Genomic DNA, 17,811 nt, shown 5'->3' with positions numbered 1-17,811 from the left:
ATTTCAGGTCAGCCCAAAGTACTTACATGCTAATTTTTCATGTAATCTGCTCAGTGGTTATTGAGTTTTTTCAATTTTGACTGTTTTTACATTTTTTCACTTAATTTGCATATTTTTGGCAATGACAACTTCATTTGAACAAAATCTCATCTACAGCCCATCATCCATGTACACACCAAATATCAAGATGAAATGTACAGCGGTTTTGGAGTTTTTGATGTTGACGGACAGACATACAGACATACAGACATACAGACACACAGACATACAGACATACATACATACAGACATTTCCCTAGCCTATAAGAATAGCTTCAATTGCCATATATACATATGGCTATGGGAGCTAAAAATCACTTAATCTAGATAATTCTAAATATAAATATAGCTGCATGCAGTAATGCAGAGGCCCAAGCCATATTAGTGGGTAAAAGAAAGTAAAAAATAGTGACAACATCACTGTTCGCTCCCATATATTTATCAAAACAAGTCAACAATTGTATGAAACATGGACATACATATACAGACATACTGACATACACAGACTGGCACAGAGTGATGACATTGACCCCAAGTGTGCCTTGGCCCATGGAGAGTAGCAAAGATATAACAAACAGCTGAAAGTAATGATAAAATAGTCAAGTATTGGCCTATACAGGCACTGAGAGTGAATCTGTTACAGCAATTTGATTAGTTTCTTTCCCTTTTCTACTTCTGTGATAATCTTTAAGACAATCAATTTGCAAGGCAGTTTATGTATTGACAAATATGTTATCTTTTACAAGCACACAGCAAACTCTTCTTGATTTTTTCATTTACAATATTTGACACAGACTGAAATACATAACATGCAACCAATGTTTACACTTTGCCCATACACCAGATACATGGAGAAATTTCAACATACAATCATCAACTCAGAAACCCTACATGGAAAAGTAAACATTGTTTTCTTCCAGAACAGCTGGTGCATCCACATCTGGAACAACTTACAAACTTAACCAATTACACAAGGATGATGACACAAGAGAGAAAGTTAAACTCTGGTGAACTTGTCTATTCTTGTCTATTCCTTTCGAATCCTTACCTAACTTGACATCTTAAACTAAAATACACTGCATGGTTAATTGCGCACAAAAATACATCGGGGTGGACCATTTGATAAGGGACGGTGTCTGGAAGATCGATGAGGTACATTATCTTTTTTATCCAATCCATTGTACATTCTTTTTTCCCCACTCTCCCATCTTTTCTTTTGTCAAACCTTCTCTGGCTGAATTTTTATTGGCATTTGTTTGGAATTTTTTCAAAATCTGCCAGGATTTTTTTACTGCATTTCAACACCAAATACAGTTTACCATATCAAATGCTTACTAAATCACCACATTATATACTCTTTAGTGCCAGTAGGTATAAAATTACCAAAAAAAATCTTAAAATACAAAATGAAAGATATCCCAGTAACACTGACAGTTTCGCAAAGTTGCCCCAAAAATTCAAAATTCCGGATTTCAACTTAATTTCAATATATCTTATTAACAAAAACCCTAAGAACTGGTTTACTAAATATCAAAGCAATCAGACTGGTAAATTTTGAGAAACAAATTTTTTTACCAAAAATGAAAAAAATTGCCCCCCAAAATACAAAATTGCAGATTTCATCCTAATTCTAAATATATCTAATTAACATAAACCCTAGGAACCTGTACACTAGATATCAAAGCTACCAGAAGTTTTAGGAGAAAATTTGTTTGACCAAAAAAAGGCAAAAATTGCCCCCAAAATAAAATAAAAATTGCCAGTTTCAACATACCTTCAATATATTATATTGAGATTAATCTTAGATACCTGTATACCAAATATCAAAGCTATCAAATCCGTAGTTTTTGGATAAAATTTTTTTTTATCAAAAATTGGGAAAATTGCCCCAAAATTACAAATATGACAATATCAATACAATTTGTACAAGCATGACTAAGGTCATCCTGAGGAACATGAATATTAAGTTTCATAGCAATCAGACGAGCGATTTCAGAGAACAAGATTTTTTTGACTAAAAAAGGAAAAAATACCCTAAAAATACAAACATGCAAATTTCATCCCAATTTTTGCACACATAATTTAGAATACCTAAAGAAATCTGCATACCAAGTTTCAACCAAATCTGACTAATGCTTACTGAGTTTTAGCCATTTGCAGGATTTTTCCTTTTTTTCCCCTCATTTGCATATTTTTGGCACTGACATGTTCATTTGAATAATTCACATCTCCACCCCTAGGTGCACCTGTACACCAAATACTAAGACAGTAGGTGCTACGGTTTAGGAGATTTTGATGTGGACGGACATACATACATACATACATACATACATAAATACATACATACGTACATACATACATACACACATACATACATACATACAGACGACATTTTTCCACCTTATAAGAATACCTCCCATTTGCATATATACATATGCATATATGGGAGCTAAAAAACATCCCAGGCAATCCATAATTTTTTTATTTTTATTTTTATTTTTTTTTTGGGGGGGGGAGTTTGATACTATAATGATGAACAGGCAACAGAAATGAAACATGTAGGTCCTGTAGTAGTAAAGATACCAGGTAGGTCAAAGGTCATCATCCAAGGTCATAAAAAACATTTGGAAAAACTTTAGCGCCCATACTTCTAATATGCACACACGCAAAAAAGAAAAAAAAATCTAGCCCATACTGCCATACTGTTGCTGAGATACTCCGTAGTAGGTCAAAGGCCATCCAATGTCATACAGAAAATTTTAAAAGATTTTGGTCCTATATACACCAATAAAATGGAACAACGCTCTAGCTCCTCTAGTGGTGTGATACATTGATTTTGCAACATTAATTAGATATCCAAAAAACATGAATTTAATTACCGGCAGCCAAGTTACCTGATCCACGAAAATTGAAAGGGTCAGGTGCATGAGTACTCATTAGGCCTGATGAGCCCCACAAGCTTGAAATGGCTGTTTACAGCAGTTTTAGAGATCTAGCTTAACAAAAAATGACAGAAGAAGAAAGATCTGGAGTAAATAAAATAGGGGTGCAGCCTCCATAGGGCTTCAGCCCTTAAAACATGAGACAGGTAACAATATTAAAACAATCAGGAAGATAATATATAAAAATTATCAAATGCAAATATTAACAAAGTTATAAGTGACTGGATCACTTACAAGAGCCCCACAAAGTAATAATTGTCACACATGCAACAACATGGCCATAGATGGCTGCAGATGGTTGTCACTCAATCTATGTCAATTTTGACAGAAACAATGGGCAAACGTCCGAGTAGTAGCAGACATAAATATTTCCTCAAGTCAATTGTCCATGTTGCTTAAACAATGGCCTACTCTCAGAAATGCCAGAGGCCAATATGAAAACAATTGCCTGGCATTGATCTATCACACAAAACAATTGACCTGAATATAGTCATGGTTTATGTATGTTATACTTGCAGTTGCCAAATTTCAAATAAATCTCTTTAAGCCTGTCTGCATGTGCCCAGAATCTGGTCAGGGAAAAAAGCATTTGCTTTCACTGGGATTTAATTTCACTATTTTTAAATTGGACTGTGGAGCATTGTCACCAGGTTTTATGGCAAATCTATGGATTTTACAAGGAAATATGGTCTACAATGAGATTTAATTCAGTGGATTTGTCAAACAGCAAAAAAGTGAATTACAGCCCAGGAAAAACATTACTGACTGTACACAGTCACCCAATAACATTGACATTTCTTGGCCAACTTTCAACTTTCACACTGATTTCAGCTCAATGAAAATCGCAAAACTTGTATTTTCATTTTTTGTGAACTTTTAACCACCTCCTGTACATGTTTTACACTGTTCTCTGCTGCAATTAACCATAATCATACATTCCCAAAAAATCTGTTTGAAAATGCCAAATCATACAGATCATACATCTGTCTTGTTGGTAGCAACTGCTGCTCAATGGTTGGTCTTGGTAGTGTTAATCTGTTGATACAAGTGTTTGCAGTTGGTAGATATGACTGTGTCATTTCAACAAACTCCACTGAAGGGGTTATCCTGAAACCAAGGACTGGTTCATCTTCTGCACCTGTCACAAATTGAAGAATGTCATTCAGTGTTATATTTCCTCTTCTGCCACCTGTTGAAAAAATGAAAAAAAAAATCGTCAAGAACACTGTGGTCACATGTAATGGATCAGCTTGTTCATAGTTTCTGTGAAACATGATGAACAATCTAAAAATAGTTTCTTTAAACCATTATAAACAATTTGGCACTGCTAACAATGGTATGCGCCAAACTGCCTCTAAGTTACCTAACAAGGATGGCATATGCATGCCACAGTATATTATCCTTGGGCCAAGTTTGAATGAATCAGCCCTGCCATAGCTGAGATATCAGCTGCCCAATCTACAAGTCCCCCAGGACTTCATCCATAGTGAATAAAAAATGACTGTAAGGACATGGGTAGACATCTGGTCATGTGCTGTGCTTCACATTTGCTTATGAAAATGGATTAAGGTTCCAGTACAGATTCAGGAATATTCACTACTGAATTCTGAAAAATTCTCAGAAAATAATTTCACATGCATACATTGTATGTAAGTCATAGTGTGTCTTACATGTACTTGTGCCAAGTTTAAAAGAAATCAGCCAAAGAATGTCTGAATAACAGCTGTGAATTGAAAAAAATTAGAACAAAATTTCAATGTGGCAACCATATTGGATTATATTGCAAAATAATTTGATATGCATGTGTCAGTCATAATGTTTTGTCCTTGTGCTAAGTTTGAATGACAGAGGTCGGGGAACATCAGCATAATGGCTGTACACATGAAAAAATGGCAACAAAATGGTCACCTTGTGGCCATATTGGATCATATCACAAAACCAATCAATGTGTATATGTTTGTCATACTGTTTTATCCTTATACCAAGTTTAAAAGAAATCTGAGAGATCTGTCCAGGCACATGGACGCATGCATACAACCTAATGTATACGTCCTCCAGGACTTTGTCCATGGGAACTAACAAACCCACTTGTACAAAGGTGTATGGAAATACACGTATTTGTGTGCGCATTTATGCAAATGGTTTTGTTTGTACCCGGGTCCATTTGAATTCAGGTTTAACCCACTGGGTGAATGTAAAGTTACTCACAGAGGTTGAATATTGTTGATGACATATTGTCATTAAAGGTTTGTTATTGAAAACAACTGATTTGTTCAAAGTCAATGCAATGTGCATGCACAGTGGGTACCTGTTACCAAAAGTATGTACCTATTAACCCTTTGCACCCTGACCCCCTGGTACTCTATGACGTCATCGGACATTTCTGTCCGAGCCGGGTTCAAAGGGTTAAAAGTCTGTGACTGGTGACTGGTGGCAATATTAGAACACGTTGATATATGCATGTAACAGTATGATACTAATTACCTTGTAACAGTTTTGACAAAAAGTAGCTAATTACTTCGTAATGGGTCTCAACATGTCAAAATTATTTTTGCTGCTTTTGACAGTACAACTTTATGACAATAAGAACAGAGTTGACTGGAAACTTACTGGAAACTTCACGCAAGTACTTCAGAAACAGTGCAAAAATCTCTCCTTCAAATCGTCTGCTGTTTGTACCAGTTTCACTGAAAGTCGGTGTCAATAAGGATTTCAACTTATTGATTGTCAAGGCACTTGATGTGTTAGGCTGAAATAAGTACTGCATTGTAGGTAGTTCCATACATAACTGTAAAAAAAGTATGACTATGGTAAACCTATTATTGAAACAAATCAGTCAATGACACAGTCTCCACCTATTAGGGGAAATTTGTAATTGGAAGAAAGGCAATCAAACTTTTTTAATGATTGTTTCTGGTCAGTGCACACATCACATTGAAGTGGCTGTGTAAAATGTGTAGAACTAGGTGATTTGTGCTATTATGCTATAACCTTCAGACATTTCAGCCCTCACTTCTGGGTAAAAAGCCTGCTTCACGCAGTACGCACTGTGTTTGTAGTAAGGAAACTTTAAATAAAAACTTTCTTTCTGGTAACTAATAACCGGCATATGGGGCATATAGGGCATATGAGTTTGGGTTTGTAAGAGAAATGACACAACATCAGTGTTTCATCTAGGCTGTGGGATTGTGCAATTTGCACAATGTGACAAGCCATGCACCATTAGTTGAATGTCCAAGGAGTGACCCATCGAGCAATGAGCCGAGGACTGAGAAAAATTATGTGTTGGTTCACTTCCCTTAGCTTTAGAAAAAAACAGTGACTGCAAAATACTTATCAACAGTTTAAAAAGTAAAGTCTTGTAAAAATAAATTTTTGTTTGATTTAGTTACTTTTTATCGCGATCCTTGTTGAATGCATGATCCTGTTGCATGATCAACCATGTGTTCAAGAGAATTGTTCTTTATAACACTTGGAAAAGATACAAATTCAGGGGTACATAAGTTACAGAAAAATAAGGATAACAATAAACGTATTGTAATGTCACAGGCAAAGAAATGGATTATTGATACTTTGATTTGACAGTTTCACATGTTTCTACACACTTTCGCATCCCGTGAAAGATCTTGAAGTGAATGGCCCTGCTTGCTCAAAGTATCATTGCAAAAATGGAGAGTACATGTATGAATATTGAATTATTGTTTATTAACATCAAACAGTGAGACAATTGTCACTACAAAAAGTTGAGAACTGATTCTGACAACACATCGCCAAAGATAACGGTTCAGTCATGGAGGTATCTCTGTGGTTCAGTCTACTAACTGGATTAGAGGAAACTGAACACCTGAAACTTGCAAAGTCCGTGCATAAACATTCTTACTCTACAAAAATCATTCCGGACTGAAAGTTGGGCAATCTTGTGCTTTTGCAGTTGAAAAAGACCCCTTAAATTTCAAACAAAGCTTACTCAAATTTTGTCCGCTATGAGAGTTTACGTGGGAAAAACAACATAACTTCCCATCAGAACAATATGTAATGAGTTCACACCATAGATTGATAGATCATTTATACTGCAACAGATCACATTGGCTATCACTGCAATTTTTATGGATGACACAACTGCAAAAGAAGTATATACGCATCTTCAAGGTTTAGAAAATTGAAATCTCCTTGAACAAAGTGGGACAATACCCCCTTGCTGGAGCATCCTAGATTAAACACTGCATAATCCACCTAAACAATACTACACAGATAGTGCCCAATCCTCAAGCCTCCCAGACTTCAGTCCTGGTGCCTTATGGATAAAGCACTATTTATTGGTTCTTATGACACTCACCTGATGTATTCCTAAAGTCATCAACCCATCCTTTAGTTTGGCAATGCATGGTGTTTCATCTTCTATGTCAAATAGCCTTTGGCGCACATCATCTGCCAAGAACTGGGCCAACTTTCCATTTTGTAGCATACTGAGAGCTGGTAACGTGTAAAAAGGTGTTTTTTTTAGGAATAATAGAAGTCATGAATAATATCATCCTATAATAGGTAATCCAGTTCAGATCATTTACATCCATAACATACGAACACATGTTAAATGTTGAGTCCAGTGATGTACATACTAAATTGTAATTTTGGTGTCAAAGAAATCAGCCATCATATAACAGTGCTGGGAACTGATCAAAACTCAGAATGGTTGTCTGAAATGGTTGTTCTTTCAAATATGACTGCCACATGATCACACTATGATAAACTCTTTCACAGCCCTTCTCTGCCTGCAGGTCTTTTTGTTGCATGCCTTCAACATTACAGCCGAGTGAAGCAAGGCAGTGTGTGTTGGCTGCACCAACACACTGCCTTGCCTCGCTTAGCTGTACTGTTGACAGCATGCAACAAAAAAGACCTGCAGGCAAGGGATTGTGAAAGAGTTTACTGCTATAGTGGCTTTTAATAAAGGGTATTAGAATAACATACATACCTAAGATTACTCCTACTAGATAATATTCTTCTGACAGATGTTCTTTCAATGTGTCACCAAAATACTTCTCCTTAATCTCCCTTAAAATCAACGCAAAGAATTCTTTCCTAGGGCCACCATAATCTTTGGCTCTCTGACACAGAAATTGAAGAAAACATTATTTATTATAGGGAAGTCTCTTATGAATGTTCTTACTACCTACATCATAGCAGTAATTAACAACAAAGAAGCTATGGAATTAGCATATCATAGATACTGCAGAACAATATCAGATAACTTGGTGTATTCTGTCAAGATATTGTGGGCAATACTGGGTGTAAAATTTAACTAGCTATAGGTAAAACTGGTAAATAAACAGACAATGAAAACTCGCAGCATGTACAGTCACTAACAGGGTATATATTATTCACTGTCCATGAATATACAACTGCATGTTGTACCTACAGAAATAACACATTTCAAGGATTCAGAAATTTAAATTCAATTACAAAAGCAAGAATCATTCCATAAACAAGGTTTTCATCCTTCAATTAATTTGCTGGAGTTGGATTGTTGTTATTGATACGTATTACATGTATTTGGATGTGAAGTCTTGTAAATAAAAATCTTACCTCACCATAAAAATCAACTTCTAAAGTAGTACACAGCTGTTTGACAGACAAACTGGAAATCTCGTCAAACCCAGTCTGAAGAACCATCAATCGATCCACACTGATAACTGATGTATCACCTTCTTCATAAGTACTTGTATCCCCGGTATCCAATGCTCTACCAATAATCAACTTTGATTGGTAATACCTCAGTATTTCAACTGGGTTTGATACTGCATTGTCTTTGCAGTATTTTATTGTCAGTTGAACTGCATGTTTCACATGCAATTTTCCATCTTCCACTCCCTCAACATCATGTTCCCCTGGCAAACTGTTTTCGTCATTACCATTTGGTAATGTTCCATCTGATGTACCATGAATTGTGCTTACTGGTGGAGACTGCAATTACAAAAATGTAGCATCAGTAAGTTGTTCCCAATTAGTCAACAACATTAAGTCAAACAAAATATAAATAGAGTCAATGACGCTTGCTTGTTCACAATTAACAAGGCAAACTTTGAAAGAGTGTCAATACAACTGTTGTTCCCATATAATGTAGCACACATTCAAAATCAGGGATACGGAAATGGGAAGAATACCTGAAATTAAATATCTGCTACACCTACACCCGTTACAAGTCTTAGCAGCAATTACTGTACATTCTTTGACAAGGGACAGGGTCATTTGAAAGGTCAATACACCTATTGTGAATCTTATGAAATGCTGGGAATTATGGGTATACTGGTATACCAGAAATGCGATTAAAAAAACACAAAAATAGTGTCAATGAATGACACTGTGCTCCCATAGATTAGATGTTTGAAAAGTGATATAAATATATTTAACATAGGAAAACTATGATTTGTTTCAATGGAAATATCAGCAATTATAATCAAGTCAATTTAGACAGCAAAATGAGTTAACCGACCACTAATGTCAAAATAATCTGACAAATAGTTTTCAAGAAATGGATTTTTTACCAAAAAATAACAAAAATATTCTTAAAAATAGGTTTTGGCAAATATCAACACAAAATCATTACAGTAGAATAGAATATACCTAAGGTATTTACAGATCAAATATGAAGTGAATCTGGCAAGTGGGCACTGAATTATACACTTTTAACCGATATTCTATTTTTAGACCTCATTTGCATATTTTTGGAACAATCATCTTCATTTGAACAAATTCATATCTGCACCCCATAATAAATCTAAACACCAAATACTGAGGTGATAGTTGCAGCGGTTCTCAAGTTTTTAGAGTGGACAAACAGACATACATACATTTGTACATACATACAGATGCCGGGTCAAAGGTCAAATTCGTCACCTATACTAATAGCCAGTATTGCCATATATATATGGCCAATGAGCTAAAAAAAAACAGACGACGCCTATTTTGAGGCAAAACACTGCATGAAAACCCAATAATTCAGATAAATCACATAATGAGTTGCCTGTATTATAGTATAATACACGTGAATTCACATGAATCCACATGAATACAGGCTTGCTGAATACAAAAAATGGATTCTTGACTGTATTCATCTGTATATGCACTTCTCAGCTAAAATACAGGCAATAATCCATGTTAATACAGTAAGTATTATTGGTTTTTATGCAGTGAAAGTGATCAAAATACACCTTAAATACATTCATTACATTACAAAAACAGTTGTATATAGGAATCACTTGGATTAATGCGTGCGCATGGTTCAAAACTGCAGTTTCGTTTCTGACAGATATCAGCACTTTCCCTGCAGTGAAGCGGCGAACTGACATGCAGCAGAGTAGTATTGCAGTACTAACAAAATCAGGTGAAGGCTGAGTATTGTTTGTCGAAAAGTTAGTGTAGAAACTATTATTTTAGGTCTCTGTTACTTATTAAGTCATTTCTGTATTGCCAGCTCAACCGTACTTTTAAAAAAAAATTGGTTGAGCCATTGATATTGATGTACATCCCAGAGTTTGTTTCCAGTTTACTGAAGTGTGTGTAAACTTCCATGAATGAAATGAGAATCATCAGTGTAAGCTTCTAATAAATTAAAACATTTCCTACACAGCTAAGAACAAGAAACAGGATACTTTTTTACGTTAATATTTGACCTACACTTAAATGTTAATTTGCAAATACCTCAACAAAATTAAATGTGCATAAATAAAATTTGCATAATTTATTAAAGTCCTCCTCAATCAGAACTGAAACACCCCTAAAGTTTTAAGCAAAAGGGACATTCCCCCGTCAGAGAAACCTGGAGAAAACACTGCATATTGATATGTTGATGTACCAAGCATAAATGGTATTACTTAATTATTTATTAATTATTTGAAGCTAAATCTACCTAACCTAGTGTGGTGTGATGTGGCAATACATTATGAGAATGGGTATGAAAGAGTCATAACAAACGGCAACTTGGCAATCATATTAGATTGTATCATGAAGAAATTCAATATGCATGTGTGGACAATAGCTTTAGACATGGTAAAAACAGAACATAACAGAAACCATATCAGCTCATATTGCTGAAAATATTAGACGTGTATATGTATTTCATGGTGTGTTTTCCTCATGGCAAATTACATGCCCTCTGAAAATAAGTGTAGGTGGGTTGGAGTTTTTCTATTTGTTGACTGAACACACAAAATAAAGGTAAAATTTTTAAAATTCTACGGAAATTTTTCCAAATATGAAAAATTCCTGGGTTGGTGGTTTTCTAGGATCAGTCAGATTACTGGAAACACATATGTTATTTTGGGGGTGCCTCATAGTACTGTGTCTGCCACTGTGAATGTGCCTACAATTTCCTTCAAGAGCAATCTGTTTTATTGCATAACTCTTTCACATTTTTGGGAACATAATTATTTTGCATTTCTATGCATAGTTGTAAGTTAGAAAACATGAAAATTTGAGGTTAAATTTCATAAAACTGTTTGTAACATTTGATTTTGTGGGAAAGCAAGAGCTGTCTTTTCACAATCAATAGTACAATGTACAAAAACACAAGATTTTGTGGTATAATTCAAGTAATGTGACTTCTCTGGATCAGGTGACTTTGTAGACCAAATTTCATGAATTAATTAATTTCCTAGTAGTACTGAATATATCTCTTGAAAGTCACAGTTTATTGAAATCAATGTTACTACTGTTCATTGAATATTACTAAAAATTGACAGCTAACCATTCAATGTTTAACACATGAGTGAATACAGGTTATCTGCTGTCGTTTATTATTATAAACATTTTGAAAAATGGCTATTTGTATTTTGTGTGCTGTTGTGTGACTAACAGATGGATCATGAAAGATATATCATACAACGAGACAGCTGGCCAAATCAATGCAATGGTTTTCTTTTCAAAACAAAAATCATTAGGTACATAAATTGCCAGGGAGAGTCTTACCTCCGTAGTGACGTCTGTTGTCAAATCAACTGTCTCTTCTTGAGGAGAAACTTCAAAAACTGCTGGCAGGTCATCCTCGCTCGAGCTTGAATTGATGACATCGTCAATAGCAGTACAAATATCCAGATGTTGGCGTAATTCAAGAACAGGAAACTCTCCCTTACACCATGGCACACTTCCTTCAAATCGGGAGTTTCAACATCTTTCACAGGTTTCACACTTAGGTTTTTTTGTATCGGTCGCAAATAGAACTTGACTTGTGAACCAAACCTTGCTTTAAGCTCCTTTATCGACCACTTGCAGCTTATAACGTCTAAAGTACGTCGATTGCCCGTGCACTGTAAAAGTTCAAAGCCACCACAGTTTTTTAACTGAGGGAATCCGCACTCGTCATCAGTGAGTTTTCGTACGACTTCCTGTTCATTATCATCAAGACAAAACTCGATCTTCTTACCTCCAAGTCCAGCTTGGTACAATGCCTGTTTTTCGGATGGAGTTGGCACCTTATTCGCAAAACGATCTGCTAAGCAAATGCACTGTACCGAGCAACTTCGCTTCTCTCGTTTGTATCTGGATGTAAGATTATTTGACCCTCGCCTACGACTTCCTTGCCTGGATGGGTTGAAGTTGAACAGAAACCCACGCTCTCGACGGATACGATTTACACTAGCTCCACTGGTGAAATTCAAAGCAGTCATTGATGTTCCGGCGGCGGCGTCACCTTCACTTTCCTGTGTTTCTGCTTGAATATACGCCTGGCATAACTGTTTAAGACGTAGCTGTAGACCCATTGTGCCAACTCCCAGTCGCATGAGTTGGCCCTCACTCATAGATGGAACAAGCGTTGGATCGATTCGCTCAGCTTCAAAATTCGAAGCCAAAGTACTGAGAGACATTTGTTCGAGGATTCGTTTCATGGCCATGGCGAAAAGTTCGAGCTCAAAGCGTACAATATCACGCGAATGCCCGTTGGAGACGATAGCAGTGAAAGTGGGTTAAATGTGCGCCGAATTCGCGGGAGCGCTCCGTTGATTCGGACCTATTGCGCAGACTCGGAGTTGAGAACAGCGCCCTCACAAATGGGCTCTACAATGATGAAAATGCCTAAGACGATGAGCTGAATGACTCTGACTGTATTGTGCAAGCCTACCATTGACATGGTAATGAGTTGGTCAATCTAAAATAACAGAACAGCGCCCGCACAGTACGTTTCAGGGTAATATGAATGACGAATACTGCAATGTCAGGGGATTTAACGATAAAACCAATATAAAATAAATGATGCTAAATGCTTTCGTGTGGAGATATTGAGCAAATAAGCCGTATTTAAGTGCCAAGACAAAACACAAAATTCGCAACTGTTGGAAAATAACCATAATACTATTTGAATTAACTAGCTTATATCAGTTTCGTAAGGACTGATAAATGCCATGAAACAATTAACTAAAATGAATGCCTATGACGATGCCTTTAGTGCCTTGATATGTAATGAATTGACTTAAGTGTAATTGGAAATGCAACACATAATCCGCTAAATATCACAGTAAAGTTGCAAACACCTTAAATATTTCATTAAATGCCTATAACAGTATTGCAAATGCCGAAAGTGAACAATCGAGTGCCTTCAACAATCACCTTAATTGCCTATAACATTGTTTGAAATGCCTTACACGATCATTTAAATGTCAGTAATGTTATTGCAAATGCCTAAAATGATAATTTCAATGCCTATAACATTGTTTGAAATGCCTTAAACAATCATTTAAATGTCAGTAATGTTATTGCAAATGCCTAAAAAGATAATTTCAATGCCTATAACATTGTTTGAAATGCCTTACACGATCAGTTGAATGTCAGTAATGTTATTGCGAATGCCTAAAATGATAATTTCAATGCCTATAACATTGTTGAAATGCCTTACACGATCAGTTGAATGTCAGTAATGTTATTGCCAATGCCTAAAATGATAATTTCAATGCCTATAACATTGTTTGAAATGCCTTACACGATCAGTTGAATGTCAGTAATGTTATTGCCAATGCCTAAAATGATAATTTCAATGCCTATAACATTGTTTGAAATGCCTTACACGATCAGTTGAATGTCAGTAATGTTATTGCCAATGCCTAAAATGATAATTTCAATGCCTATAACATTGTTTGAAATGCCTTACACGATCAGTTGAATGTCAGTAATGTTATTGCCAATGCCTAAAATGATAATTTCAATGCCTATAACATTGTTTGAAATGCCTTACACGATCAGTTGAATGTCAGTAATGTTATTGCGAATGCCTAAAATGATAATTTCAATGCCTATAACATTGTTTGAAATGCCTTACACGATCAGTTGAATGTCAGTAATGTTATTGCAAATGCCTAAAATGATAATCTCGATGCAGAGTGACGTGAGAGTAATGCCTAACATGTTTTAAAAATGCGAAACAAGTTCTGAAAATGGGAAAGAGGATATGTCTAAAATGCATTTATGACAGCTACGGCGTTCCATACCTTCGCGCTCATGCAAATAATATACATTTCAATAAATATTTAAAAAAACACAGTGATGTGTGGACGAGCAGCGTAATCAATGAATGGATCCCTTAACCATACATGGTAGTATTTTGTGCATAACCATATTATCATATGCATTTTATCTCTTAACTCGTAATGCCGAGAGAATGTAGCTTTGAAAACTTTACGTTTTCAAAGCTACATTGTGTCGCGCGACACCTGCGACTGGCAACAAAATATTTTATATCATGTATTTCACAGTAATGATCATGTAAATCATTGTGTGGAAAAATGCTTTGTACGGCAGTATATTGGTAACCCATATTGTGGTCTACTTGATGTATTTCATCATTACCACTTTATCGAAGGTATGACCAAGTTACAAATTGTAAGAGCAGACGTTTTGTGCTATAGTTTATTTTTTGTCATCAATTTGTGGCATGCATGATGTATTTCACAGTTACAGCTTTTCATGAAATGGTCACTCATCTGTGGCCCATTTACATTACCGAAGACATGAGTTGGTATTATTTATTTTCATCAGTGTTTGTAGCTGGCCAGGGCACCAGATCGTCACCAATCGTCGAACTTTTTGTGAAAGTGTCTCAAAAATAATGTCTTCACGTGTGCAAAATTTCAGATGAGCGACTAAATCGGATTCGTGGTGTACGCGTTATTGTACAGTACAGTACAGTACAGTACAATACAGTATACAAATATTGACTGGCCATGAGGGCAACAGCATACGTCTGCACATCAAGGGACTGTGAGTCACCCCCAAAAACAGACTGTTTCCCGAGGCCGTAGGCCGAGGGAAACAGTCTGTTTTTGGGGGTGACTCACAGGCGCGAGGGGTTAAAGACGTATGCTGTTGCCCTCATGGCCAGTCAATATGTGTTTTGTAACACATCTCATCCGTAGCCATGCATAAGAACGTACTATACACAAAACGTGTCTCGTGTAGGCCTATGATGTAATATATGTTGGAATGGTCCAGTAAGAAAACGTTTTTCCTAACAGGATCGCAATACTTCTGCAAAACGTTCAATGCACCTTTGATTATAGTTTTCGTCCGTTTCGAGTCCTTGTTGGAAACCAAAGCATTCAATTCTTATTCAGAAAGTAAAATGAACCAGAAAAATTCTCGACTATCGTTTCGATCGGCCGCAGACGACATCTTTGTTTACATTCCGGTCCGCGCACGTGTCAATTTCGTTTTTGACGTCAGCGGGCATCATTTTTCGGAACTGATGCCTGGCAGGCAACAGTTCCAACAAATGATGCCTGATGACGTCGTTTACGTGGATCAGCACAAAAAGAATGCATCCCACGTGACTATCAACTGGCGAATTAGAATACAGACTGCGGATGAGGTGTGTTTCAATTCAAATTATAATTTAAATATCCGTTGGTTACTGCGAAAAGATGTATTGAAATGCTCCATTTTATTCTAATCTAGTCTAATCTGCTGTAATCTTGTCTAATGCAGTCTACAGTCGTCTTCTCAACTATTGTCAGCGAAAATGAGCCATTCGTTTTCCTTTGCCAGGCCAGCCATCAGAACATATTTTTTAAATGACTTGTCAGTACTTTATAGCCAGATAAATATACTATTTTGAAATTCATTCTCAGGTTGGCCTGCGGCAGTTTTTGCAGCTTCGGTTGAATGAATAATAAATGAATTGTTTGATTTGCCTTCGTATGGGTTGTGTTTTCCTTTACTGTGTGCATTCATATGAGCATGCCTTTTGTATTATATAGTCGGCTTTTTTTAGAATTCGTAACATGCAACGCAGGATGAAGGGTACATGAATATTCAAAATTCAAAAGGAATATTTTCATATCGGACCAATGCTAATTAATATACTTTGCATAAATGAATACTAATCTGCCTCGTTTATTGTACTGAGAGGGGGAAAATGCCTCGCATCTATCCATAGCTCTGCCTTGGTAATCGTGATGAAGTGCAAAACGACCCCAAAAAACTCAACATTCAAGGCCAACCTACCAGTATAAATTTTGCATCAGTTAATTTGCAAACCAAAACCTGAAATATTTCGCGAAAATTGCATGAAACAAATTGCATGAAACGTCTGTCTGTCTCAGAACTCATTATGATGTCACATATTTTTTAATTTTGGGTTCTTCTATGCGGAATATTTGTCGCGATCGCTTTACGATGCCAAAATCAAATTTGTTAGTGTCTGATTTATATGAATGTAAGGACTGCACTAAAGAGAGAGTTCAATAACGTATAATGGCGTAGAACGTATATCCGGTAAAAGTGTCGAGTGAGTTCTCTAAGGCTGATGTGGCATAAACAGGCAAATGACGTAAACAACTTTATGTAATGGGTAAATAAAAGAGGTATACCGTTAACTTTTTGTGAGCCCTGGGTTACATTTTTATTTGTGTGTTTACACATGTTCTTGTTTTCCGGTAGGCCTAACTGTGCGTGTTCGTACCTGTGCAATTTCTACCGTGAGTGCGAAAATACGTTGAATAAACAAATGTGCCGTTAGACAACTAAAGCAGGTAGCTAAGACAAACAGCCCGCTAATGTACTAGATGCCGTGTTATTAATATCTAGTTTCGTGAGTGGACCGTACTTTTAGCTTAAGTTGGTCACGAGTTATTGCAGCCTTGCTGTGGTGTATCTCTCATTCAAACGCTTTTTTGGCAGGTATCGCAAGCTGGTAGATAAATACAACATCTCTCTTCGACAAATGATCACTGATGGCATCGGTGACATTGGGCCTTAAGTTAGTGACCACTGCCTATCTGACTTACAGATTGATACGTGGCGGGTGCCACATGTGGGGCACGATGCGCTTACTATTTTCGAAACTCCTGACATCACTTCTTGGTCTTTTGGCCAGAGGTCCATATATCTTTCTTTCATGAATTTGACTTTGTTTGTGTACTGTCTATTTACTGTCTGTTCTGTGCTGATTTGTCTCTATGTTTACAACTATTGTCTTACGCATTCTGACCTAGTGTTATCGGATTATGGACTGGTATGATTGCGATTATTTTTCTCAAGGGCCTTCTATCCGACAGATGTGGACCGCACATTGCAGAAAGTAACAAAAAGTTGTGAATATCTTTTTAATGTTGAAGACGATTTTAAAGGTCAAAGGGTTACACCAGTTGGTCTCAGGAGGCGGCTACTTACTACTCATTATTTTCTCCTCAGGAGGCGGTTACTTTGACGACACGCTAAGACGATGTTTCTGTGCCTAATGTTTTCAAGTGTTTTGGGAGGATTACGGGAACATAAACTATCGTTTTCCTTACATAAACAACAAAGATTCAATACTTTGTTAAGTCATTTCCTATTCCAAAATGCATTA

The 17,811-nt window shown here is 36.4% G+C and overlaps 1 protein-coding gene across 3 annotated transcripts; it reads right to left on the bottom strand.

Annotated features, from left to right (window-relative positions):
- Positions 1-354: 354 nt before the first annotated feature.
- On the bottom strand, positions 355-13,808 carry LOC139133355 (G2/M phase-specific E3 ubiquitin-protein ligase-like). 3 transcript variants are annotated; one of them, XM_070699909.1, is made up of 6 exons: positions 11,946-13,786; positions 8,570-8,942; positions 7,954-8,086; positions 7,318-7,454; positions 5,592-5,769; positions 355-4,170 (listed from the first exon to the last, which is right to left on the bottom strand). In XM_070699909.1, the coding sequence occupies exons 2-6, from the start codon at positions 8,570-8,572 to the stop codon at positions 3,911-3,913; spliced, it is 711 nt and encodes a 236-aa protein (XP_070556010.1). In that variant the 5' UTR covers positions 8,573-8,942; positions 11,946-13,786; the 3' UTR covers positions 355-3,910. The 3 variants fall into 3 exon arrangements, 2 of the variants coding, with proteins under 2 accessions (XP_070556010.1, XP_070556009.1); XM_070699908.1 differs by having other exon boundaries at positions 8,565-8,942; positions 11,946-13,784; XR_011552572.1 differs by lacking the exons at positions 355-4,170; positions 5,592-5,769; positions 7,318-7,454 and having other exon boundaries at positions 7,967-8,086; positions 11,946-13,808.
- Between the last annotated feature and the right edge of the window lie 4,003 nt (positions 13,809-17,811).

This window comes from Ptychodera flava, chromosome 5, assembly GCF_041260155.1.
Source record: "Ptychodera flava strain L36383 chromosome 5, AS_Pfla_20210202, whole genome shotgun sequence".
In the NCBI taxonomy this organism is placed as follows: Eukaryota; Metazoa; Hemichordata; class Enteropneusta; family Ptychoderidae; genus Ptychodera; species Ptychodera flava.
This window is presented reverse-complemented; position numbering and strand designations above follow the sequence as displayed.